Here is a 25,933-nt window from a genome sequence, read left to right as displayed (position 1 = left end):
GCCTCTCTGGAGTCCCAGGCAGAGACCTTTCCCTCACCTGGTACCTTTTAACTGTAAGATGTCAGGATTGAACCTTCCACATTCAAAGCCTCTACTCTGCTACAGAGGTCTCTCCACATTCTGGTTACATAGGAAAAATCCCACTTCCCTCTGAGCATGTTTTGAATCAGTGGTTCAATCAGGGCAGGACTTTGAGGCTGATGTCCATGGTCCCTAAATGCAGCAGAGCTACCGGTAGCTTACCACATTAGGAAGGAAGGGCACACTACTGTCATCTAAAGATGGAGCCTCCACATACAGTTAGTCTAAAATTACTGAACTATGCCACTCTCTCCTGAGTTTACGGGACCTTGGAATTCTTCTCTGTTGCAAAGCTTAGGGCAATAAGGTGGTAAAGATTTCAACACACCAGCCAGGTGAACATAAGAACATGAGCAGAGCCAGTTGGATGAGGCCAATGGCCCATCTAGTCCAACACCTTGTTCTCATGGTAACCATCAGGGCTTGCTTCCTTCTCTCAAAACTGGGGCCCCTTCCTAACAAGAATGGGCACGAGTTTATCAAAACAAGATACAGTACACTGTTTATGGGCTACCCTTGCTGTGTAGGCTTTGGACTACCATTTCCCCAAAAGCCCAAAGCCATTTCCCCAAAGCCTCCCAAACTACTATCAGAGAACAAGCCAGCATGTCACCAGGCTACGCTCAGCAGTTGTCTGGAAGAGGGTCATTTGTGGGGTCATTTCAGGAGAGAGATGTTCCATTGGTTTTCACAACCCATGTCCCCTCATGTAGCCTCACCTTCTGGAGCAGAAGCCAAAGAAGAAACGGCAGGAGGCTACTTCACTGGAGGCCAAGCCAAAAAAGACCAGAGTGAAAAAGCAGGAGGAATCAAGCCCTGCGGAAGAGCCAAGTGCCCCCCGACCAGGTAACCAATGTTCCAGGAATTTTAGCACAGGAAGCACAGGTATTGTGATCCAGACCACTTGTCCCCGTATCTGGCAGTGACTCTCCAAGGCCTCCCCCAAGAGTCTTTCCCAACCATGCTACCAGTTATGAAACCCTATGCATGCAAAGCCTGTGATCTAATACTGAGCAATGGGCTCTCCCCTTTTCAGGTACCTCCCCACAGGATAATATCCTACACCCCACAGCCAGACCAGAAGTATGGCAGTGTCATCTCAAGCACTGATCCACAAACAAGTTTCATGCTGGCACTACTGCTGTCTCCATCAGCTAGCAGGCACACAGGGGCTGGCTCAGGTGGCAGCAGTTTCCATGGCTGGGTTGCGGAAGGTGATGTAATGCTAGCCACTCCCCAGAGGGGTTTATGATGGTGCCACATCTACAACTCTGCCATGCATAGTGGCTGGGGCAGAAGCTAATGCTTTTTCCTCCATGTGTTTGTTTTTTCACTATTTGCTGCTGGCGAGATGCTGAGGAGGCCAGAAGTAAACCCCACTGGGAAACAAAGGAGCTGGGGAGAAGTGCTTTTCAGGAAGGAAAGACTCAGTTTCCTCCTCCCACTTGCTCCTACAGTACTTTAAATACCCATTTTGTAGGAATTTAGCATGAGCCCAGTTATGCCATGCTCCTGGAACACCTTTCCTCCTTACTTTCTAGGCATGGTCCACATTTTAAAGCTCCATGTCCAAACACCACTTTTTCCACTCTGGAGCTTTCCCTATGAAAACCCACTCTTTAAAACTGAATCGGAGCAAAACCTGTGGAAAGCCTGAATAGCTGTTTGCTCTGTTTCAGCCAGTTTTCGCAAAGAGGAAAAGAAAGGGTGCTCGGACACAGAGCTTTAAAGTGCAAACCTGTGCCTGGAAAGAGCAGGGGTAAACCCTGATGTTGCAGCTATAGTGCAGTCACAGTGTCCTAATCTGCTTCATCCAGGAGAGGGCAGAAACACACCAGGCAGGCAGCTCAGCCAGAAGGACATTGCACACAGCCCCTCACACCACTGGCTCATGTGAAATCATCCTTTTACCACATGTAGCCAAAGCTTCCTGGCATTCCTTCTCCTCAAATGACAGCACAGGGCAAACTCTTTCTGCTCTCAGACAGGTAAGGTGTTTGCCACTCTCCCAAAGGCCCAGCTGTGAGAGTGCATGTTCCCAAAACACCAGTTCTGTGAGTTACTTGGGGCTCCTCCAGATGACCTGTTTATTGCATCAATCATCCTGATTTGCTTGCACAAAGCTTACATGGAGGTTCAATTACAACTGCCCTTTATTGAGCATTGATCATAATTCATCCTGATTTGCTTGCAGGATGTTTGTGTGTCTTCTTTGATAGTTGTTCATTCATTCTGTCACTTTCCAAACAACAACAGGTCTGATGCTGTTTGAAAGTGGGTTTATTGTGCTAGGGAGAAAGGGCACTTTAAATCCAGTTCCCTAGTACATGCGTGAATCCCTCCTGCAGAAAACTGACAGTCTTGGAGGCACCCTTACCCTTTATTAAATGTGCAGCCTCACGAATCCTAAGACAGGCTCTCAGACGGGCCATTTTTACATCACATCACTGCGTGTGTGCACCCCCCCATAGAAACACAGGAAACTACCTTGTACCGAACCAGACCCTTGGTCCATACAGCTCAATATTGTCTACATGGATAGGCAGAGTTTCTCTGGGATTTCAGTCAAGGAATCTTTCCTGCAGATGCTGGAAATGAAATCTAGATCCTTCTGCATGTAAAACTGATGCTCTGCCACTGAGCTACAGCCCTCCTCCCTCCTGTTATCTGCCATTGTGCTCTTTTCCCATTCATCCTGACTCCGGTGCCTTTTGTCAGAAGACATCTGACTCTGGTGTCTTCTGTCATAAGCTGCTGTCAAAAAAGTGAGAAAGAAAAAGGAAGAGAAGCCAGAAGAAGAAGGTGAGAAGGACCCACCTGCCAAATGCACCAAAGAGCCCAGGAGGAAGAAGGAAGCTGCCTCTTCTCATCTCGTTGTGGCCAAGGCATCAAAAAAGAAACAAGGTAAGGTGCTCCCCATTCTGTGCTCCAGCCAGTGTTTTGAGCAGCAGCAAAGGATGCTCCATTTCCCTGCCTCTAATTTCCAGCTCTTGAATGTTTTTCTTCAAGAGATTTGAGGGGTGAGTGTGTAGAGGGCAGAGGCTGTTCTGCTAAAAGTCTCCCAGAGCAGAAAAGCACATGTCTAAGTTTCAGTTTTTCAATATGGCTGCCCGTTTGTCATTAAACGTGTGCACTCCATTTGTTCATCCATTGTTATGGTAAAAAAAAATGAATGGGAATTTGTGTGAATGGAAATGAAATGAGCATTCATTCATTCATTCATGGGAGCCCTTTTTCTTAAATTGTTCTGCATCAAAGAAATAGGCTAGGACACTATGTACAGTTCACAGAAAGGTCACAGAGACATCTGTTCTGAAGCATAAGAGGCAGAGGTGCAATTATTGATAAAATGAATACTTAATGAAACATAATTAGTATCAATCCATAAGCAACTTGCCAGTCCTCTTTCCACCACCTCCACCACCTTTCTCTGTCCTGTCTTGCTACTCTGCTCTTCCTCCTTGAAACCTTTTGGAATCTCCACCCCCTCCCTTGGGTTACCATTACAGGGAGGGAGGTTATAACAATGATTGTTTATGCAGCATCGAATTCCTCAGCTCCAAAACTAAAGGAATACATCAAGGTGCAATGCCTCTGGGTTCTGTTCATAATAACATTTGCTGTATCAATTGATGTGGTTGTTTCCTCTCATTTCCCTTCCTTAACTGCTGTTTGTCCAAATTTCAAACTTCTAGAGGACTCTGATGAAGAAGATGATGATGAAGAAGAGGAGGAGGAAGATGATGTGGAAAGCGAAGATCCTCCCAAAAAACCCAAAAGGAAGATCCACAAAGATGTTCCATCTGCTGCCATTAAGGAAAGGAAGCCCAAAAGTAAAGGTCAGTGGCTTTCAGTGGCCATCTTTAAGCCATAGATACTGGTTGAAGAGTCACTTCCTATTACTTAGGAGCCCCTGGGAACCGTAATTCTGTGAGGAAGACCGGGAATCTGTCTCACAGTAGACATCCAGATGCCTATGGGAAACCCACAAGTGGGATTCGAGCACAAGAGAGCTCTCTTCTCCTGTGGTTTCTAGCAACTGGTATTCAGAAGCATCGCTGCCTCCAACTGTGCAGGCAGAGCATAGCCATCATGGCTAGTAGCCATCAATGGCCCTCTCCTCCATGAATGTGTCTACTTCTCTTTTAAAGCCATCAAGGTTGGTGGCCATCATTGCCTCCCGTGGGAGAGAGTTTTACACACACACACACACACACACACACACACACACACGACTTTTATGTCCTGAAATATACCAGTACTCGGAGTCCTGTAGTGACTTCATACTCTTTATTGCAGCTTGTAAAAGAGTGAATGAAATTACCCCAAACCTCAGGCTTTTATATACATTATTTACACAATGAGCCCCGTGTGATTGGCTGATTCTGCTTCCCTCATGAAGCCTGATTGGTCTTTTCCTGCAGGCCAATCAGTTGTTGCATTCTACGATCCTACCAGCCTAATAGGCTGATTAACTTATTCCTGGAGCCTGATTGGTCTTCTCCTGCAAGCCAATCATTTGTTGCATTCTAGGATCCTACTTGCCTATTGTTCTAGGATCCAAGCTTAGTACATAACAGTCCTGCAGGAAATATGGTTAAGGAAAGGCATTTGAGGGTGAGCTACAATGGAGATTCATATCTTTTGCAATCACCCCCCCCTTCTCATCCTATAGTCATCCTTTTTCTCCTTCCCTTGCTTTCTGCTCATCACCCATAAGTTTAGATTGAAACCAGGCTCCATCAACCACCTCCTACTGCCCCTGAACTATTTCCATTCCAGCTGGTCATTGCAAGAAATACTATTCATCTTAAAATAATTTGTGCCAAAGTTTGCTTTTTTTTCTTCTCCCCTTCTCCTTTTGTCTCATGACTTTTAGATTATAACCCAGCAGGCAGGGAGTGTCTTGTCTTAATTGATAGATTCAGCCTTTTTGGCTGAAGAGCAGGCACAAGAGCACTAAATGAATAAAAACTGAAGAAGAAGTATCTGAAGAAGTGTGCATGCACACGAAAGCTCATACCTATGACAAACTTAGTTGGTCTCTAAGGTGCTACTAGAAGGAATCTTTTTATTTTTTGTTTCGACTACGTCAGACCAACACAGCTATCTACCTGTGAATAAAAACTGTTACCTTTCTTCAGCAATGTTTCTCCATTTTTATTGTTTCCATTCTTTGAGTCTCATTGACTTCTGTTGCACTGCATTTTCCAGGCATAGGCCTGCACTTTAAAGCTTTGCGTTCAAGAGGAGCTGCTGTTATTGTCCCGGCGCTTTTTCCGGGGAAACCTGCATTTCACCACTGAATCAGAGCAAGTGTCCATCCACAGAAACCCCAATTGTCATTTGCCCCGATTCAGTGGTAAAACGTGGGTTTTCCTGGGGAAAGTGCCAAGACAACAAACAAACAAACAACACTGCTCAGACATGCAGCTTTAAAGCTCAAACCTTTGCCTAGAAACCTGGCAGATAATGAAGCCTGGAGGAGCCCCTGCTGTATCCTCCTCCACCCCATCTGCCCCAATCCATCTCCTTTGACTGTTCTCTCTTCAGCCACTTTCCAGTTGCTGTCTTCTCCAACCTCTTGATGAAACCCTTTATTAATCATTTTCCCCCTTGGACAGGAGACAAAACTGAAGCTGATGTCAAGACAAGAACTGTCAAGACGCTGAAGAAGGAACCAGTGTCTGTGTTCCAAGTCAATGGGGACAAGAAGGAGAAAAAAGTTAAAAAGAAAGGTGAAACCCTCCGCCCTGGACTGAGATCTGCTTTGTGGTTCCCCCAGCTCCATCCTCTGCAGGATTCCTTTAGCTGTTGGTGACCATACATTTATAGCAGGATTATACCACTTTAGACAGTCATGGGTTGGGACCCAGGTGGCGCTGTGGTTAAACCACTGAGCCTAGGGCTTGCTGATCAGAAGGTTGGCGGTTCGAATCCCTGTGACGGGGTGAGCTCCTGTTGCTTGGTCCCAGCTCCTGCCAACCTAGCAGTTCGAAAGCATGTCAAAATGCAAGTAGATAAATAGGAACCGCTACAGCGGGAAGGTAAACGGTGTTTCCATGTGCTGCTCTGGTTTGCCAGAAGCGGCTTTGTCATGCTGGCCACATGACCTGGAAGCTATACGCCGGCTCCCTCGGCCAATAATGCGAGATGAGCGCGCAACCCCAGAGTCGGTCACGACTGGACCTAATGGTTAGGGGTCCCTTTACCTTTTATACCACTTTAGACAGTCATGGGTTCCCCCCAGGAATTTTAGGAGCTATAGTTTGTTAAGGGTGCTGAGAGTTGTTATTCCTCTCAAATAATTTGGGTCTCCCAGGGCAAAACTGCACAGTGGTTTTGGGGCAGTGGGGGAGGAGGGAGAGCTACTGGAGAAGACCTTCCCCTAGCACAGGCATGTCCAAGAGGTAGATCGCAATCTACTGGTAGATCGCGGGGTGTTCCTGGTAGATTTTTGTCCCCTCAGCGGATTCCCCCCCCCCAAAAAAGGGGGAAAACAACTTTGGCTTCCTAAAAAAAGCTCAACAAATTTGGTCCATCCGATGACAATGGGTACATCACTGCCAGTTTTTTTATACTGTGAGTAGATCGCAGTCTATTGGGAACAGGTAGGTAGCCGTGTTGGTCTGGATCGAAGTAAAATAAAAAAATTCCTTCAGTAGCACCTTAAAGACCAACTAAGTTTTTATTTTGGTATGAGCTTTCGTGTGCATGCACACTTCTTCAGATATCTGAAGAAGTGTGCATGCACACGAAAGCTCATACCAAAATAAAAACTTAGTTGGTCTTTAAGGTGCTACTGAAGGAATTTTTTTATTTTAGTCTATTGGGAGTTCAACATCCCTGCCCTAGCACTTCTCTGCTCTAGATGGTACCCTACTGAGCTGTTTTTTCCAGGCTCACCACCACCACCACCACAAAGGTTACAGGGCTCTTGTTATAAGGTGTTTGCGTAACATCAAGTTTGAACTTTCAAGGTTCCAGATGATAAAAGTCCCACCCCACCTTCCTTAGGACTACATAACACTTGCATGCCCTGAGGGGGTGGCGGAAGATCCAAAAGACCAGATCAAAGAGCTTGTATCCTCAAAGAAAACTCTCTGTTCTGTATTTTGTAACATTTGCATTTTTAATTGTAAACTACCTTACGGTGCTTGGGGGGGGGGATGTTTATAAATGGGTCAAGCAAGCATTCTGTGCTATAATCTCGTTTTCTCTCTCTAAAAGTTAAGTTTACATGGATGCCATGGTGCCATGCAAAGATAAATGAACTAAGGAAGGAACCAAAATGTTTATTTAGAGCTGTGTAGTGAAAACCAAAACAAGCCTTAAAGAAGCTTAGGCCAACCTGGTGCCCTCTAGATTCTCTGGACTATAACTCCCAGGAGCTCCAGCCAGCATGGACATGGTAGCTGGGGTTGATGGGAGAGTCTCTTACACACACACACACACACACACACACACACACACACACACACACACCCATGCAAGTCTAAGTATGTATTTTTGTTCCTAGTTTGGGGCATGAGAAGTCTCCAAAACTTTGAGTGAGGAAGCAACCAAGCTCCATTATGTAGAATGAAGGCATGGAGTTATTCTATTGCCAATGCTTATATTTTGCAAATACGATGTTAAGCAACACTCTTCTGCTAATCGGCACTTTCTGAGGGTTGGGGGGGGGAGACCCAGTGATATCCATTAGGATATAGCAAGGTATCATTTACCAAAAATAAAATACAGCCTGATTCCTTTCTACAATTTAAAAACCTTGCTCTTCACAACACTAGATATGAAAGAGAGTGAGACAGAAGGTGATTCTGATTCCAGCACCAAGGCAACAAAAACTGAAAAAAAGAAGAGCACGGCTTCCATGTTTCAGGCTGGGGCAGAAGGTGCCAAGGAGAAGAAAACTAAAAAGAAAGGTAGGTGCAGCATCAGCCCCTTGCAAACAGTGAGCAGGGAAAGGAGATGGAGCAAGAAGTTGCATTCGGTTAAGACCAAAACACAGTCATTGCAGCTGGTCCAGCAACTTTAGCTAATGCAGGATGCCGCTGCCCCAATGTTGACATGCTCAACTAATAATAATAATAATAATAATTACTGTTACTGTAGCCTGACCTTGGTTGAAGCAATTGTGTTCATTAATTTGTTACACTCCCAGAGATAAGCAGAGTTGTCTTACAGTTATCCTGTATCCATTACTGGTTCCTGTTCTAAAAGGAAATTTTATAAGCGCTTAGAGGACTTTATAAAATGTATGGGGGACCCCCCCCCCCCGTTTAACAGATTGAATACAGAAAAATCAAAGTCATCAGGATGCTAGACTAGAGAACAGGGTGCTTAACTAGATGGGTCTCCAACTTGCTACACCAGGACTCTGACAAAGGCCAGTCTGGATGCTCCATTCGGGGACATAATCACTGGGTGGCCACTAAGCATAGTGTTCTTTTCTTTCTTTCCTGCAGCTCCTCCCAAAGCCACTGAAAATGAAAGTGAGGATGAGCCCACAGAAGCAGCATCTCAAAAGAACACCAACAAGAAAGGAAAAACAAAAAAATCCAAGAAGGTAGATAGCTGGGAATGCTCCTAGGGGGGCATGTGAGGGATTCAAAATCCCCTTTGAAAGAAGGTGCTTTGTGAAAGTCAGAGCACTTTCTTTAGCAAAGTCATTTCTTTGGGGGGGGGAGGGACTACAAACCTTTACCAAAAGCAGGAATGGTGCTATGGTGTATTATTAACAGTGCTAGCCACCTCTGTGCATTGAAACAAAGGCACTGTACAGGCACACTGTCCGCTTCCCCAGCTTGTCTTCCCCAGTTTTCTTTATACAGGACCAGCTTCCAGAATAGACAAATTACAGCTGAGGAAGCAAATTTCCAACCCATGTTGCAACCCTGTTCACCTTTGCTTCTGTCTGGCTTTTCTCTACGACATTCCTGATCTGAGAAGCCAACCATGGATTCCCTGATGGGGAGGGCATGTGATTTCAGAGAGTGCGCCAGTCTCAGTTCACACAGAGACCAGCCACTGTTGCCCCTGACACCTCCTTCCCAGTGCGACCTGGCCCCTTGTCCCAGGATGTTCTGCTCAGAGAATCCAGGGGTCACACTTGAGTTTTTTAAGCAAGTGGAATTTAGGTAGCAGAAGATCTACTCACTGCAACAGACAGCAGGGCAGGGGGACTAGCCAACCATGCAACCAGGACAGACATGGTTGGGGATGAGGCCATATATGTGAAGAAGAACCTCAAACACAGCAGGTGACTAGTGGAGGTCATGCTGGAAAGCCTGGAGCAGAACAATGTCCTTGAAACAAACCTCCCTTCTCTTTCTTGGTGCTGGACTGTAGAAGGAAGAGAGACCGCCTTCCCCAGTCATTGAAGTGGACAATCTGGAGGAATTTGTGGTACAGCCAGCTCCGCAAGGAGTGACCATCAAGTGTCGGGTCACTCGAGACAAGAAGGGGATGGACCGGGGCCTCTATCCTACATACTACCTTCATTTGGATAATGACAAAAAGGTGAGTTTCTGTGTATCTGAAGAAGTGTGCATGCACACGAAAGCTCATACCTATGACAAACTTAGTTGGTCTCTAAGGTGCTGCTGGAAGGATTTTTTTATTTTGTTTTGACAAAAGGTGAGTTGCTCAGTGGGAGTGTTGCCCTTTGTGCAGAAACAGAGATGGCCCTGCAGCAAAGCCACTTACTGTATAAGGATGGGTAAAAAGTGCTGATAAACATATCCCTCTTGGTAGAGATCCTATGTCAACTTCTTTTCCAAGGGCCAAACAGGTTGCATGCATTAATCGCAAAACATGCACACTCTCTCTTTTGTTATGTATGTAGAAGCTGCAGGGGAAGCCTGAGCGGCCTCAGAGCCATAGGGAAAGGAGAAAGGAAATTCAACACACACTCTCCCAGTACAGTCTCAAGGCTGCTCAAGTTTTCCCTTGCTTGGAGAGGCACACACAGCGATCTCTTCTCACAAATGCATCTGTACATAGGGGAGGAAATGGATCAAACCACTCTTGTGATAAAAAAAGTTTTAAGCTGATTTCCATTCCTATCTACAGAATGCATACAACTCTGCCCAATTTGTCTCTGGCAAACCAACATGCGCTCCCTGCTACTGTGGCTCTTTGGCTTCTCTTCTTTCTCTAATTGTGAAACGGAGCTATTTCACAATTTTAAAGACTCTTAAGAAGAGGAAACCAGTAATTAAACCCCCTCCACCCCTTGTGCACGGAACAGAAACTGCCTAATGAAGAGGGTAATTTATCACTAATGCTGAAGCAACTAGAGATGGAAGCGGCAAGAAGGGTGCTTCTAACTAAAGTCTCAGGAGACGTTTGCCAAATGGGACTTACTTTTAAGTAAACTTCATAGGAAGCTCATGGGGATGGGCGTTGCCAGATAACACAGTTCTGTACTAAGTACCCTGTGGCACAACCGCCTTAATTCATTTCCCATTTGTGGAAAAGTAATGCCTCAGCAGCCCTAAAGGCATGTAGCATGGAAGCTACCTGAGGACTTAAAATAATAATAATAATAATTGTGGAGCCTGGGATTTTTGTATGCATTACAGTCAGAAACTGCAGCTGCCATTACTTCCACCTGTCACTTGCAGGTCTTCCTACTGGCTGGTCGCAAGCGCAAAAAGAGCAAGACCTCTAACTACCTGATTTCCATGGATCCCACTGACTTGTCTCGGGGTGGAGAGAACTTCGTTGGAAAGCTGAGGTTAGGCTTGACATCAAGATGTGGTTCAGACATAACAGAACACTCTGCAGGGAGCAATGCCATCACACAACATAAGGTTCCCTTTAAATACAGAAAAGCTGATAAAAAGAAGCTAGCTTTTGTGTCTGGGAAAGATTAATTTCTGGTTGGTTCCCAATTTCTGCCTAGTCGGGCCACATTTACACAGAAGGGAGCCAATGAGATAGCCTTTTATTTATGGCCCTCCAGATGTTTCCAGACTCCCATCATCCCTGAGCATTGGCCATGCTAGCTGGGGCTGATGGGAGTTGGAGTCCAACAACATAAAAAAAGGGTCTCAAATTCCCCATCTCTGTGATAGGTGACTTGCTTTATGCATTCTGTTGCTGCAAGGTGCCACGAACTGTGATTTCCTTGCTTGGAATTACTCCAAAAGCAACTCTAAGGAGGGAACTCTCCACACTACAATATTTTGTTGCAGGTCCCACTGGTATTACTATTATTGTGTATAGGTAAAGGTAAAGATTGAGGTTGAATCCTGACAAGACAGAAGTACTGTTTGTGGGGGACAGGAGGTGGGCAGGTGTGGAGGACTCCCTGGTCCTGAATGGGGTAACTGTGCCGCTGGGAGCAGCCTGGGAGTCATTCTGGACTTGCAGCTGTCCATGGAGGCACAGGTCAATTCTGTGTCCAGGGCAGCTGTCTATCAGCTCCATCTGGTACACAGGCTGAGACCCTACCTGCCTGCAGACTGTCTCGCCAGAGTGGTGCATGCTCTGGTTATCTCCCGCTTGGACTACTGCAATGCGCTCTACATGGGGCTACCTTTGAAGGTGACCCGGAAACTACAATTAATCCAGAATGTGGCACCTAGACTTGTGACTGGGAGCGTCCGCCGAGACCACATAACACCAGTCTTGAAAGATCTACATTGGCTCCCAGTACGTTTCCGAGCACAGTTCAAAGTGTTGGTGCTGACCTTTAAAGCCCTAAATGGCCTCGGTCCAGTATACCTAAAGGAGTGTCTCCCATCGTTCTCCCCGGACACTGAGGTCCAGTACCGAGGGCCTTCTGATGGTTCCCTCATTGCGAGAAGCCAAGTTGCAGGGAGCCAGGTAGAGGGCTTTCTCGGTGTTGGCACCTGTCCTGTGGAACGCCCTCCCATCAGATGTCAAAGAGAAAAACAGCTACCAGATTTTTAGAAGACATCTGAAGGCAGCCCTGTTTGGGGAGGCTTTTAATGTTTAATTGTTTTATTTCATTTTTCTGTTGTAAGCCGCCCAGAGTGGCTTGGGAAACCCAGCCAGATGGGCGGGGTATAAATAATATATTATTATTATTATTATTATTATTATTATTATTATTATTATTATTATTAAGGGACCCCTGACCATTAGGTCCAATCGTGACCAACTCTGGGGTTGCAGCGCTCATCTCGCATTATTGGTCAAGGGAGCCAGCGTACAGCTTCTGGGTCATGTGGCCAGCATGACTAAGCCGCTTCTGGCGAACCAGAGCAGCACACGGAAATGCCGTTTACCTTCCCGCTGTAGCGGTACCTATTTATCTACTTGCACTTTGACGTGCTTTCGAACTGCTAGGTTGGCAGGAGCTGGGACCGAGCAATGGGAGCTCACCCTGTCGCAGGAATTCGAACTATCGACCTTCTGATTGGCAAACCCAAGGCTCTGTAGTTTGTGTATACAGCACCATAAATGTGCATGGCAGTTTACAGTGTTGCATGGCTAAAGTCCCACATTTTCAGTGCTACTTTAGCTTATTTGGGCAGCCCATACTGACCTCCCAAGTAGCAGGACTCTGCAAGCCAGTTTACATGTGAGGGGAGAGGGAGGGTAGTCTTTGCATATTTACATTGCAGATGCTGCTCACAGGTAAATAAAAAATGTCCAGAACACAGGAAGCTGCTTTATGCAGTCAGATCATTGGTCCATCTAGATTAAGTGATCAAGCAGTCTTTGCCAGCCCTGCCTGGAGATGCTGGGGATTGAACCTGGGATCTTTGGCATGCAAAACCTGAGCTTGCCACCAAGTTACAGCCTCTCCCTTAAAGTGTGGCCTCTCTTTCCCCTGGTGCAGAGATTTGTCAATAATTACACCCCTAGCCCAGCTAGCCAGACGCACCCTGTTATCAGATCTGGTATCAAGATTGTCGCTTGGGGCAGGGCAGAAGTGGTTTAACTGGTTCTATCCAGAGGAGAGGCATGTCGCAATTTAATAGGCCTGGGCATTTGGAAATACTGAAGATGCCCTGATTGAGTGACCTTTCCATTCCCTCCTTATCCCATCCCACTCCCATATTCCCTCCCTCTCTTACACACACATATAGACTATACCCACATTGATGCAAAGTATACCTAGTTAACTCAATGTTATGGTGTTTATTTTGGCAGAAAAGGGGTAATTGTGCAAAGGGGCTCATTGACTCTGAAACCCTCATCTGCTTTGCCTGATTGCGGTTGTGGTTTTTTGTTTTGCTTTTAGATCCAATTTGATGGGCACTCGGTTTTCGGTGTTTGATAATGGCGTGAATCCTGACAGAGCAAATTCGGATTGGTCAAATGTGCGCCAGGAGCTTGCAGCTGTTGTTTATGTAAGGAACCGCATTGTGCCACTCCAATCTCCTGGGCAGCTGCTTGCAGTGGCTAGAATATTCTTGTGGGTATCTTTCCCAAGAGAGGCTTGAGAACTCTTTGTCTGCTGTAAAAACTGTTCCCGAGTGGAACAGAGTATTAATGCCGACCAGTTGGTGTCACCCAATACAGGTAAAATCTGCAGGGTCTACATTGCATGGAGTGGCTGGGGATAATTCAAGGCTGGGGGTGGAGTTATGCTTGTCATAACTTGATGCCTTTTCAAATATAACCTACCGGTAGATGTTTCCAAGGCACGTGTTACATTAGCCAAGTCCCTATCCAATCCACTTACTTTTTAAACCACTCCGCCATATTTCAGTCCAGCCAAGGGTGGTTCCTTATCCTTTGGAAACCAAAAATGTATCTACATCCACAGACAGGTAAAGCAAATGCTGCAGCTGGCACAAGCTTCAGCCGACTCCATTTTTGCAGACATGGATGCTCCAGGGCTTCTCTGAAGGCACATGCCCTTATAAGAATGTGTATGCAGCACTATACCTTTAAAGCACATTCATTCCCTCAAAGAATTCTTGACACCGTAGTTGGTTAGGAGTTGCTTGGAATTATAACACTGATAGGGTTAAATTGCAGTACCCAGGATTCTTAGAGGAGAAACAATAAGCAATAGTGTGTACCTAACAGAACAACCATGCTTGCCATCTCCAGATGCATGCACCTTCATATCATCAATATCACCTCCATTCTCTAGGCTAGGGGCAGGCACAGATAGATCCTGGCCCTGAAAACAAGTTCTTGAGCTGGGCAGTGTGTGCTCAGAGGCACCCTGTTCTTTAATTCTAAATGTATTTCTTCTCTCCTGAGCCACTACTTTGCATTAAGTACTTTTTATTAGTCCCCCCCCCCCAGATATACAAGTAGTTCTCAGCTAGAGTGTATTGTCAAACAGCCATTCTTCTCCATACACTAAATAAACTGTAAAGCATATAATAAAAACATTCTTTAAACAAACAACACAAAACCTTGGGGGTTTTATTTGAGAGAAAAAAGGTAGATCCCACATGCTGACATTTGATCAAATATTCTTGGAGGCAGAGAAAGGAAGGTGTTTTTTTTTTTAAAAAAAAATATCTAACTCCTTTTCATGTTATAGCAATGTTGTTTTTGTTTTATATGTTGGGAGGATGCAACACCATCACGGCAAAGATGTAGCACAAGCTTGAGACTGACAGGATAGCTGCTTTAAGCTGTTACGAATCAGATAGTTTGGGGGATATAAACAAATTAATCATGTTTTGAGGATCTATGACTGTGATTGAGTTATAAGCATTCTGGGGTTTCTGTTTCAGGAGACAAATGTATTAGGGTTCAAGGGACCTCGAAAAATGACAGTGATTATCCCTGGAATGAATTCAGACAATGAGAGGGTGCCAATCCGACCCCGAAATGTAAGTTACCAACATGATAAGCATCTACGACACAATCCTAGAGGCAATCTGGGGAAAGGGAGATAGGAGATTTTGATGCCTGGATGCCAGCATTGTGGGCTCCAGCCAGCCTGGCACCACCAATGGAACAATAAAAAGGGCCCCCGGGGCCAGAGGGGGCAGGGACCTCCATTCAACTAAAATCAGGAGGGGCAGAAGACCTTGGAAGGATTGGCAGGTGTCTCTCAGTGCTGTGTACACACTTGGTGGAATACATCTAACAAGTCCCCTCAGTGCAAACCGTGTAAGGTCTTCCGCTGTCACAAAGGAGGCTTTCCTCCTCTGTCCTCTCCCTGCAGCCCCCCCCCCCCACAATTGGCTTGGAGGGGTCGGAAGAACCCCCAGAACAGAGGAAGGAGAAGGGGTCATTCCATCTAGCAAGTTGATATCCTTGCACTGATGGGATGTTCACCATAGCATGACACCCTTAATATACTGGAACCTTAGTATCCTATCATGATAGGATGTTCCTAGTGCTACCCAATCACTGTTTTGCTATTTTAAGTTACTAGTAGAATTGCAAGTGATTTTCCACATTCAGAGTCCTGAACCTTTGTTTTGGCCACACTGGTGGCCTTGAGGAAGCTGCAATAGGTGGGTCCATTTGCAACTCAGCCCACATTCAGGATAATTGTTGCAGTGGGTGCCATTTATGACCCTGATTTTATTTTATTTCTTAATCAGTCCTCTCATTACCACAAAAAAAATTAATGAAAGTGAGGTATAGCACTATAATACTGTTTATAATAGCATGGTCTCTTATCTCTGGGAACCAGAAAGGTATATCTACAGACAGATAAACCAAATGCTGCAGCTGGCACTGAAGCGTGTTTGGAAGTGATTTAGTTTTGTGCTTTTCTCACATTTCTTGCCAGGATAATGATGGGCTGCTCATCAGATGGCAGAACAGGATAATGGACAACTTAATCGAACTGCATAACAAAGCCCCAGTGTGGAATGACGAGACGCAGTCTTATGTGCTCAACTTCCATGGCAGAGTTACTCATGCCTCTGTCAAGAACTTCCAGATTGTCCACAGCAATGACGGTAAGTCCTATGGAATTCTCTTGGCCCATAAGAGTGAAGGCAGACCTCAAAGAATCATAGAATTGTAGAGTTGGAAGAGACCACGAGGCTCATCTAGTCCAACCCCCTGAAATGCAGGGATCTTTTACCCAATGTGGGGCTTGAAGCCACGACGCTGAGATTCTCATGCCCTACTGACTGAGCAATCCTACATTGTGCTAACTTAGGAGGTCGACCAGGATTGGCTCTGGAATTATTGCTACTCTAGGCAATAAAGTGGGTGGAGCAAGGTAGTCCTTGTATTATACTCTCCATTTCAACAGACAGCTTGTAATCTGAAGAGAGATGGGGCAGAAAGGAAAGGTATAATGACAGCGTCATTATATTACCTATGTCGGGGTTTGCTTTTCTATCACATTTATGCTTTGCTAATAAATTGCTTGGGATGCTGGTTCATTGTTAACAATAATTATAGAACCAATCAGATTTGGAGACAAGGCATGCGGAAAGCTGGATAAGCAGATGCTTTTGACTCAGATGCTAGTTGAGTGTCAAAGTAGACTTGAAATTGTGTCTGCTGTGTGGTCACACAATGACTTCAAAAGGACTGTTTGCCACACATAACGGCATACTCAGGTGACCACTGCACGCCTGAACCACACATCTATCTGTGGCATAGTAGCCACTTGAAACTGCAACTGTGTGAAACCAACATTCAGGAGGAGGTTCAGATGAGAGAGAGAGAGTTTTATGGTGGCATGGTGACAATTTCTGTGATTGCATGGAGTTGCAATTGGTTGTGGGGGTTTTCAAATGCCAACCACGTCACAGAGTACATGTGCGGACCAGGACTGACATAAAAAGAAAAGGCAACAGAGTTTGGAAATAAGTTGTCTGAGTTGTTGTGTAATTTAGGCCAGAGGAAACCAGAATGTCCACTTTCCAGACACAAGGATACCTGACCTATCTGCTGTGAGAAGAACCTTCCTGAAGTCTGTACTCTGTAATCACAATTTGGGAATGTGTTGAGTTTTACAACCAGACCTAAACGAGCCACCAAACTCTCTAAGGAGTTTGCCTAAATGTAGACAGGAAGGGAGGCATGCAAAAATCATCCACGAGGGGGAGCATGACAGTCGGAAGACTGGAATAATAAGGGTTTGGGTTCCTTGCTAAGCCCCTTGGATCTGCTGAATGACTTGGAGCCAAGCTTTCATCTGGTTTTGTCTCTGTGTTGTTTGAGGTTGGAATTCTTCCTGGGTATGCTTCAAAGTTTTGAGTGTTAATTTATGAAACACTCGTAAACTCTGACGTATACACAAGGTGTTCCTGATTACTCAAGACAGTCATCCAGTTTCTGATGAGGCTAATCCAAAATGGCCAATAACGGGTACCACTTGAGCACTAATTGCCCAATTGATATGTAGCCTCCAACTCAGAAGAACTGTTCTGGCATTTCCCATTAGTCGTGAAATACCTTGGGGTACAAGATGCCAAGGACTGCATTGATTTCAGTCAAGAGGCATGTGCAAATAGTGTTAGACTTCTTTATGTAATAAAGATCTAAAGGGTGTTTTTTCTAATCAGTGTTGATATTTTGAGTTAGCATATTGTATAGGCAGAACAAGGGATTCCAGGATCCCTTATGCCTTTGATGATTGATTTGGGTCACTCACACAGCTCATAATATAAGTTTTCCTATGCCTCTATGAACACCCTCTAAGGATAACAGCAAATACACAATCATTGATCCAAGGGTGACTAAGCTAAGAGCCCCTGATCTTGCTAAGGGCTGCCAACTAGTTTTCAAGCTCCGATTCATTCTTGAACATACTAATCAGAAGTGCAATTCATTTAGGGGTTGCTAAATGAGATAATAGGACGTGGGTGGTGCTGTTGTCTAAACCACAGAGCCTAGGGCTTGCTGATCAGAAGGTCGGCAGTGTGAACTCCTGTTGTTCGGTCTCAGCTCCTGGCCACCTAGCAGTTGGAAAGCACATCAAAGTGTAAGTAGATAAATAGGTACCGGTCCGACGGGAAGGCAAATGGCGTTTCTGTGCGCTGCTCTGGTTCGCCAGAAGTGGCTTACCGTGTTTCCCCCTTTTTAAGACACCGTCTTATTCTTTTTTTTACTCAAAAAACCCCACGGTGTCTTATTTTCAGGGGATGTCTTGTACCTTAAGGCCTCCTCGGAGGGGCCAGGCAGCTGGCTCGGGGTGCTGCTGGGCGCTCTGTGCGGTGCTGCTGCAGCAGCCGGTTCCAAGCACCAAGGCAGCAGGCCGGTTCCGGTTCCGGTGGCGAGGTGGCAAGCAAAAAAAAGGAAGAAGAAGAGGCCAGGCTGCTCCGCTCCCTCCAGCGCTGCAGGGTGCTCCGAGCGATCGGCGCTGCGGAGCGCTCTGTTGTGCAGCTGCCGTTTCCGGTGGCGGGGCGGCAGGCAAAAAAGGAAAAAAAAGAGGCCAAGCCACTGCGCTCTGCCCGGCGCTGCGGAGCGCTCTGCTCTGCAGCCGCCGGTTCCGGTGGCGGAGCGGCAGGCTGCCTCGGGCAGGCAAAAAAAAGAGAGGCCAGGCTGCTGGCGCGGGCACTCCAGGCACTCGCTGCTGCAGCAGCAGCCGGTTCCAGGCCCCTCTGGCTGGCTGGGTCCCACTGGCTGGCTGTGGCGCTCGACGGTCTCGTTCTACACGGCATGGAGGTATGCCTTATTTTGGGGGGGGGTGTCTTATGTTTCACTAATGCTAAAAAATGCTGCCATGGCTTACTTTCTGACTACGTATTAAAAAAGGGGAAACACGGTAGTCATGCTGTATGCTGGCTCCCTCGGCCAGTAAAGCGAGATGAGCACCGCAACCCCAGAGTTGTCCGTGACTGGACCTAATGGTCAGGGGTCCCTTTACCTTTAATGAGATAATATGGGATGCTTTTACTAAATAAGAACAAAATTAAGACTGGGGTGGACTTTGATAATCTCAGGTAATACCGTATGGTGCCTTGAGCAAGGCCAAAATTTGGTGCCCACACACGGATCTTAATAAATAATAATAATAATTTTATTATTTGTACCCTGCCCACCTGACTGGGTTGCCCAAGCCACTCTGGGAGGCTTCTCAATTTTGTGCCCCCTCGCCTGGGTGCCCTGTGTGGGGGAACACAAGTTCAAATTGGAAGAAATGTTATTCGTGAAATGAGCAGTTGTGTGAATGGCTTTTAAAAACTAAGTAGCACGACTGAGGTATCCAATTCTGATCAGGACCCTGGCAGGGGGTGGTAGGCATTGGTACTTAGCCTTAACACTAGGCTAAAGCCTCCCTACCACCAGGGTCAACATCTAGACCCTACCCTCCTAGCGTTGCTATTCTATTCTTAAAAGCTATGCTACTTCTGCCTCACTTAATTTGGCCCACATTACATCCTCCTAAAGAGAGCGTACAGGTGGACCATGTTGGAAAACATAGCCCAAGCTTTGTGATCAACAAGCTCAAAAGTCTCTCCAGTATGTATCCAACATGCTGAAATCAGCTGCAAACTTGAGAGTTTATGCAAGCAGGATCCATAGTCTTTAAAAAACTGATGAGGTGTGCACATTGCTGTGTGGCTATAAGAATCTGGGCCTAACACAACACAGTGTTTTGTGGTGTGTGTGCGTGTGTGTGCGCGCATGCATGTGCCTGCTTTGATCTTGGGCTGGTTGATGCTCAAAGAAGCAACTCTTGATACAAAAAGAGGACAAAACGTTGACACTTCCACCCCCACCCCACCCCGTGAGTGCTAGGGCTGTGAGCACCCTGCAGAATTCACATGAGAGCAACAAACATAGGCAGCCAAGCAATTTCGCAGAGTGTATGACTTGTCTGCTTGTCACCTGTCCAGCCCAATCAGGGGATGTTACTGTCTCGGGTGTAGGATTACAGGACAGAAAGAACCTGCTCAGGGCCCCAGTTATTTTTACAGATTTCTTGTTGCTCTCACTGGTAACAAAGGGAGTCATGACCGAAGCAGTGAGTCAGAGAGACCTCTAGAATGCCACAAATGTCTTGGTTAGGAATTCTGGTGAGGGGGCAGGTCTCTAGGGGGGAGGCAGCACATATTGGGTCTGCTCTATCCACCCAGCTGGAAAAAAGAAATGTACTTACTTGGTAGCTCTGTTGAAGAAGAAGCAGGCATTCATTGCCCAGCAGGTGGCCAGTCAACTCCTGAACTCTGCTGTTCTCTCTTCCCTGTCCCATCCTGCTCTCTTCTCCTTAGCATTTGAATAGGAGGGTCCGGAATAAAAAGGTTTTGTTCAGCTCCATGTGAGCCACACTCCCTTAACACTGGAAATAGAGATATAAGCCATATGGTAGCAAACCTGTTCTCTTCAGGCATTCTCTGGGAAGTCACCTCTGGTTGATCTTAGGAACATCCAACTTCCTTTCAAATGTCTGGAGGCAGCTATGCCAAGATAATAACATCAAAAGGTTCTGGTCAAGATAGAAATGCAACAAGTTGTTTTTTTGGGGGGGGGGTTAAAGTTTGGCAGCTCTGGAAATGGGTCTTTCTCCAGAACCCCATTCTTCTCATGACAGTGGGCCAGTGGAGAGGAGTCTTTTTCAAGTGGAAGGCACAGAGGACCAGAAGTTGTCATTACTCATTTTGGGGTGGGGGTTGTGGCATTGTAGCAGAGCCTATTTTTGGTCCATCTGCTCAAATGATGGTGTGTTCACCTCTTTTCCTACAGTGGACTACATCGTCTTGCAGTTTGGCCGCGTAGCTGATGATACTTTCACCCTGGACTACAACTACCCACTGTGTGCTGTGCAAGCTTTTGCCATCGCCCTATCCAGCTTCGATGGGAAGCTGGCTTGTGAGTAGCACGTCATGCCTAGGTTGTCCCGAGTCTGGGCCAGAGAGGCGGAATAAAAACAAAGCCCCTTCTATCTGGACTGTCTGCTGCAGACAAGAATTTGTCTGATAATATAAAGCAAATGAGATAGTGTGAACAGGAAGAACAGCTTAACTGGTATCTCTAAATGTTTCCAACATGCAACTGGGCAAAGAAGAAGAAGAAGAAGAAGAAGAAGAAGAAGAAGAAGAAGAAGAAGAAGAAGAAGAAGAAGAAGAAGAAGAAGAAGAAGAAGAAGAAGAAGAAGAAGAAGAAGAACAACTTGCAGAATCAATAAGCACCAACACATATTCACAGGGTAGGTTTAGTTGGCAACACCACATGCACACACATGTCCTTGGCATTTGCCTTGTAAAAGAAACAGTGCTCAAGCCCCAGCAAAACAGCCGCTTTACGCTGCAGTGTTCTGGAAGGTCCATAACTCTAGGACGCTAAAAAACAAAACAGAAAAAAAAATAGTCTCTGTTAAGTTACTTACTGCCAAGGGATTTGGAACCAGCTAATGGTCTCAGGCTATCAAATAGTCACTTCCTTAACAGTCAAGACTAGTCATTGTTTGGTTCTTTGAATCCCAGGAGAATTTGACTTCTTTAGATTATTGGTAGGGTGGTGGGTTCTCTTTGATAATTTATAATTTACATGTGGAAGTTTTACATTGATGCTGGGGTTTCTTTTCTCTCTACTGATAACCATCAATAAAACAGTAAGTGGTGGGACAAGCTCCAATTTCTTGACATTTTAAAAATCATGGTCTGCCTAGCTACTAATCTAAACTAGTTAGATGTAAATGTACCGGTATAAGTTGCTTTTGGGGTAGTTATTCAATTTGTATTTATATAATTTGTAACTCTGGCATCTAACAGCTTACTTTCAGTACTGCTGTGGAATTGTTGGGTGAGCTGGGCGACCTCTCAAAACCAGTGGCGACCAGTGCCCATTGAGACTAGTGAGATGGAATGCAGGTAGCCAAAACAGTAGGTAGAGCCTGAGCCAATGACAGGCAGAGCCAGCTTATTCTAGTATAGTCCCCATCCTCCTTCCTGCTAAGCAGGGGTGCTATCTATGTGAAGCCATGGGAGCTGAGCCCCTCTCTCCCAATTTTTAGTGAAGGGGCTGGGCCCACCAAAGTTCTGTGCAGAAGACAGAATCAGGATTCAAGGTGACCTTGGTGAACTGGGCCCAAACAAACAATATGAATTTTAATAGGGACAAACGTAAGATTCTATATTTGTCAGCTGTACAAATATAAGATGGGGGACACCTGGCTTGGCAGCAGTACATGTGAAAAGGATCTAGCTTCATGTGCTTAACATGAGTCGATAGTGTGATGCAGCAACAGCAGCAAAAAAAAAGTGCTAAAGCTATTCTAGGTGCATCAACAGAAGTCTAGTGTACTGCTCAAGAGAAATTATTGCCCTGCTCTATTCTGCCTTGGACAGACCATACCTAGAGTACTGTGTCCTGTTCTGGGCACCACAATTTAAGAAGAATGTTGACAAGCTGGAACGTGTGCAGAGGAGGGCAACCAAGATGATCAAGGGTCTGAAAACCAAGCCATATGACAGTTGAGGGAATTCAGTATGTTTAGAAAAGAAGAGACTGAGAGGAGATACAATAGCCATCTTCAAATATCTAAATGGCTGTCGCATAAAAGACAGAGCAAGCTTGTTTTATCCTGCTCTGGAGGATAGGACCCAAAGCAATGGATTCAAGTTACAAGAAAGGAGATTCCAACTAAACATCAGGAAGCAGTTTCTGGCGGTAAGAGCTGTTTGGCAGTGGAACAGACCCCCTCAGAAGGTGGGGGACTTTCCTTCATTGGAGGTATTTAAGCAGAGGTTGGATGGCCATCTGTCATGAATGCTTTAGTTGAGATCCCTGCCCTGTAGGGGGTTGGACTAGATGAACCTTGGGGTCCCCCCAAAACTACAATTCTATTATTAATTTCACCAGAGGACAAAACCACACTCCTTGTTGGCTAAAGATAATTCTGCTGGTAATAAAAAAAGGCATTTACTGCATTTTACAGTGCACCAAAAACAAAGCACAGGTCCATCCTCCAAAAGCTTACAGTCCAACTTACGATGGGAAGCCAAGAGTAACAAGGGAATAATGCTAATAAATGCTGTTAAACATACTTAGGCTTCTTTTTAGTTAAGACAAAGGCGATTCCAGGAGACCATTTTTAAAAAACATTTCCCCTGATTTGTTTGCAGAGAGATTAGGCTGTGTTGACTATTTAATTAGCATTTATTCTCATTTGTGTCTGGGAAAGTTAGATGACACTGCATCAAAAAAGTGTTATCTATACTCCCCAATGCTTTCCCCCATCACTTTCTTTAGAGAAAAATGTGTGATCTTTTGAGGAAATGGGTTTATTACAGAAGGCCTCCCAATCAACTATAATTGTGCAGCTTGAATTTGTTTGAATCCCATCTGAAAATAGTGATATTTTGGAAACTTTACTGGTGCATAAGCTGGGGTGTGGAAGTGGGAAACCATCCCCAAATACCTTTCTAGACCTTGCAAAATAATTTCTCCATCCTCATCACTCAAGAGTAATGTGCACAAAGGAATTTTTACTAGGGAGGAGAACACTAACTTCCCAATGTTGTCCCCATATAAACGTTATAAATAAATGGAAAGTTTAGGAGAGGGATTTTAAAAAAGTTTAAGTGTTGTCTATGATAAAGCACCTATGCTTTACCTATGCAGGTAACCCTAATGTCCCAATAGGTAACCCAAATTAGCCGTATTGTAACTAGAGGCCCCCCCTGTTGGCTGTGTATAAGCAGTTTCCTTTTTTCTTCCTCTTGAATCAGAACTTCTCGAGTTCAACTTATTCTGTACAGCCTGATTACTTTTTCTTTAGGTTTACATCATCTTACCTGCTTTACACTCTTAGGTTATGTCAGACTAGACACATTACAGAAAGATTAAGAGTCAAGTGGACTCCCCCCTCACTATCTGTCTTCCTATTTTCCAGCATGGTTGGGAAAGTGCTAAACCTGGAGTTGCTTGTTGTTGTTGTTTAGTCGTTTAGTCGTGTCCGACTCTTCGTGACCCCATGGACCATAGCACGCCAGGCACTCCTGTCTTGCACTGCCTCCCGCAGTTTGGTCAAACTCATGTTCGTAGCTTCAAGAACACTGTCCTACCATCTCGTCCTCTGTCGTCCCCTTCTCCTACTGCCCTCAATCTTTCCCAACATCAGGGTCTTTTCTAGGGAGTCTTCTCTTCTCATGAGGTGGCCAAAGTATTGGAGCCTCGATTGTATCTGTCCTTCCAGTGAGCACTCGGGGCTGATTTCCTTAAGAATGGATAGGTTTGATCTTCTTGCAGTCCATGGGACTCATGGAGTTGCTTAGCTATTGTAAATTATTACAACACTGGATCCATATTAAAGATGGATGAGGAGGAGAAAAGATGTCAGAAACCTTCAAGGTTCTGCCTCCTAGGTGTCTTCCTTTTGGCAATTAATAAGACTAACAATAACAATTAATTACAGCTCACATGTACAAAACATCTTTCAACCTTCCTTCCACACCTACTTGGGTGATTCATCATGGTTTAGAAGACATCTGCCATCCCACAATTAACACCACACAAAGGCATAAGGACAGGAAGTAAAGGCTCTCACTCTGTCCAACTGAAATCCAGAAAAAAATAAGGGTTGAAGTTACTTAAACCACTCCAGCATCCTAACCAAATTGAAGCACACCCATTCATAAATAAAACCATCACAGGAACCCCCCACGAGGACATGTATCCACCCAGCAACTTCTGGAAAAAAAAAAACATAGCCCACATCGATACTCTTGTCTTGCAAAGTGTTACAAAGTGACTCACAAAGAAGGGCACCACACCTTCTGAGTCACTGCCACCAAGCACTTCCTGCAACAGTTTGGCCTTCCCATTGATGCTTTCTTCCCTTGATGGCTGCCTCCTCCAACCAAGAAACGCCTCGAACTCATCCTGCTTAGCTTCCCTCGGAAATATAGCCTCAACAGGGGCAAAACAAATGGCACACTCTCGTTTCTGAATGCCTCCCCAAACAACAGGATGGATTAGAAGAAATTATTCTAGCAACCCACCCCACCATGCACCTGATCTCAGAACCACCATCCCTGGCTACCCCCTACTTCTCATTTGCAATATAGATGGGAATGTCTCAACTCCCAGCAGCCTTAGGCCACTGTTGCAGGAAGCCAGAGGATAAATCTGCATGACAAAACAGGCAAGGAGACCCTTATCCTTGGGTGACATGAACTGACCCTGAGAGATGTACACACAGAGTTTTTTCTTCTGTAGTGTCTACTACCCCTGAATTTATAAGCAGTCATCAAAGGATAGGCTTTGTTTATGAAAAGAGGAACTGAAGTGGGAGGTGAGGGTATGTAAGAAAGGAGGTAGCAGCCTCCTGCTTTTGCAAGGAAAAGTGACAGGAACTCAGAGCCAACCTTTCACTGTCATTCGGTGTTCCTAGCTTCTGGTTGTATGGTAGAGCTATATTGGTCTGTCCAAGAGTCTGTGCCAGTGCCCTTCCTCTTCTCAGTATCTGACTCTTGCAACTTCCTGCTATTCTCTTGCTGCTTCCTACATGGCAGGAATTAAGGCAAAATGAAACACAGAGTGCCTTATAAGTTAGCCAGGAATATATCAAGCAGAGGAGTTGGACAGGGATGTCAACAAGAAGGACAATCATTGTCAAGCACCATGCTCACTGTTAGGTCTGATCAGTGCATTTAATAGTCGTAGTGGTAGTAGCAGTAGCAGTAGCAGTAATAGCAGCAGCAGCACTGGTAGTAGTGCTCACTGTTACATCTGACAAGTGCATTTAGTAGTAGCAGCAGCAGCAGCAGCAACAGCAACAGCAGCATTTGTGGTGGTAGTGCTAGTATTTATAGCCCACTCTTCATTGAATATTTCAATTCCACAGCTTGGAACACTGAAATACACACACACACACAGCAGAATCCATAAAAACAGGTCCAATAAATATCATAAACAGATTTGTGACTCTATCAAAAAACAAACAAAAGTGAAGGATGATTAGAATGTTTGATTTAACCAAATACCTCTGTAAAGAAAACAGGACATTCAACTGATTAAAACAACGAAATGGTTTTCG

At 45.3% G+C, this 25,933-nt stretch overlaps 1 protein-coding gene across 1 annotated transcript; it reads left to right on the top strand.

Moving 5' to 3' along the window:
• The first annotated feature begins 281 nt into the window (after positions 1-281).
• TULP1 (TUB like protein 1) lies at positions 282-21,717 on the top strand. The gene is made up of 13 exons (XM_060277477.1): positions 282-299; positions 795-927; positions 2,833-2,985; positions 3,777-3,920; positions 5,706-5,819; positions 7,872-8,006; positions 8,550-8,650; positions 9,433-9,603; positions 10,710-10,822; positions 13,304-13,412; positions 14,763-14,861; positions 15,776-15,947; positions 20,638-21,717. Exons 1-13 carry the CDS (start codon positions 282-284, stop codon positions 20,769-20,771), a joined length of 1,596 nt encoding a protein of 531 aa, XP_060133460.1. The 3' UTR covers positions 20,772-21,717.
• Positions 21,718-25,933: the final 4,216 nt, after the last annotated feature.

Source organism: Zootoca vivipara, chromosome 7 (genome assembly GCF_963506605.1).
Source record: "Zootoca vivipara chromosome 7, rZooViv1.1, whole genome shotgun sequence".
In the NCBI taxonomy this organism is placed as follows: Eukaryota; Metazoa; Chordata; class Lepidosauria; order Squamata; family Lacertidae; genus Zootoca; species Zootoca vivipara.
Note: the sequence above shows the minus strand (reverse complement) of the source record. Positions and strands in the feature narration are given on the sequence as shown.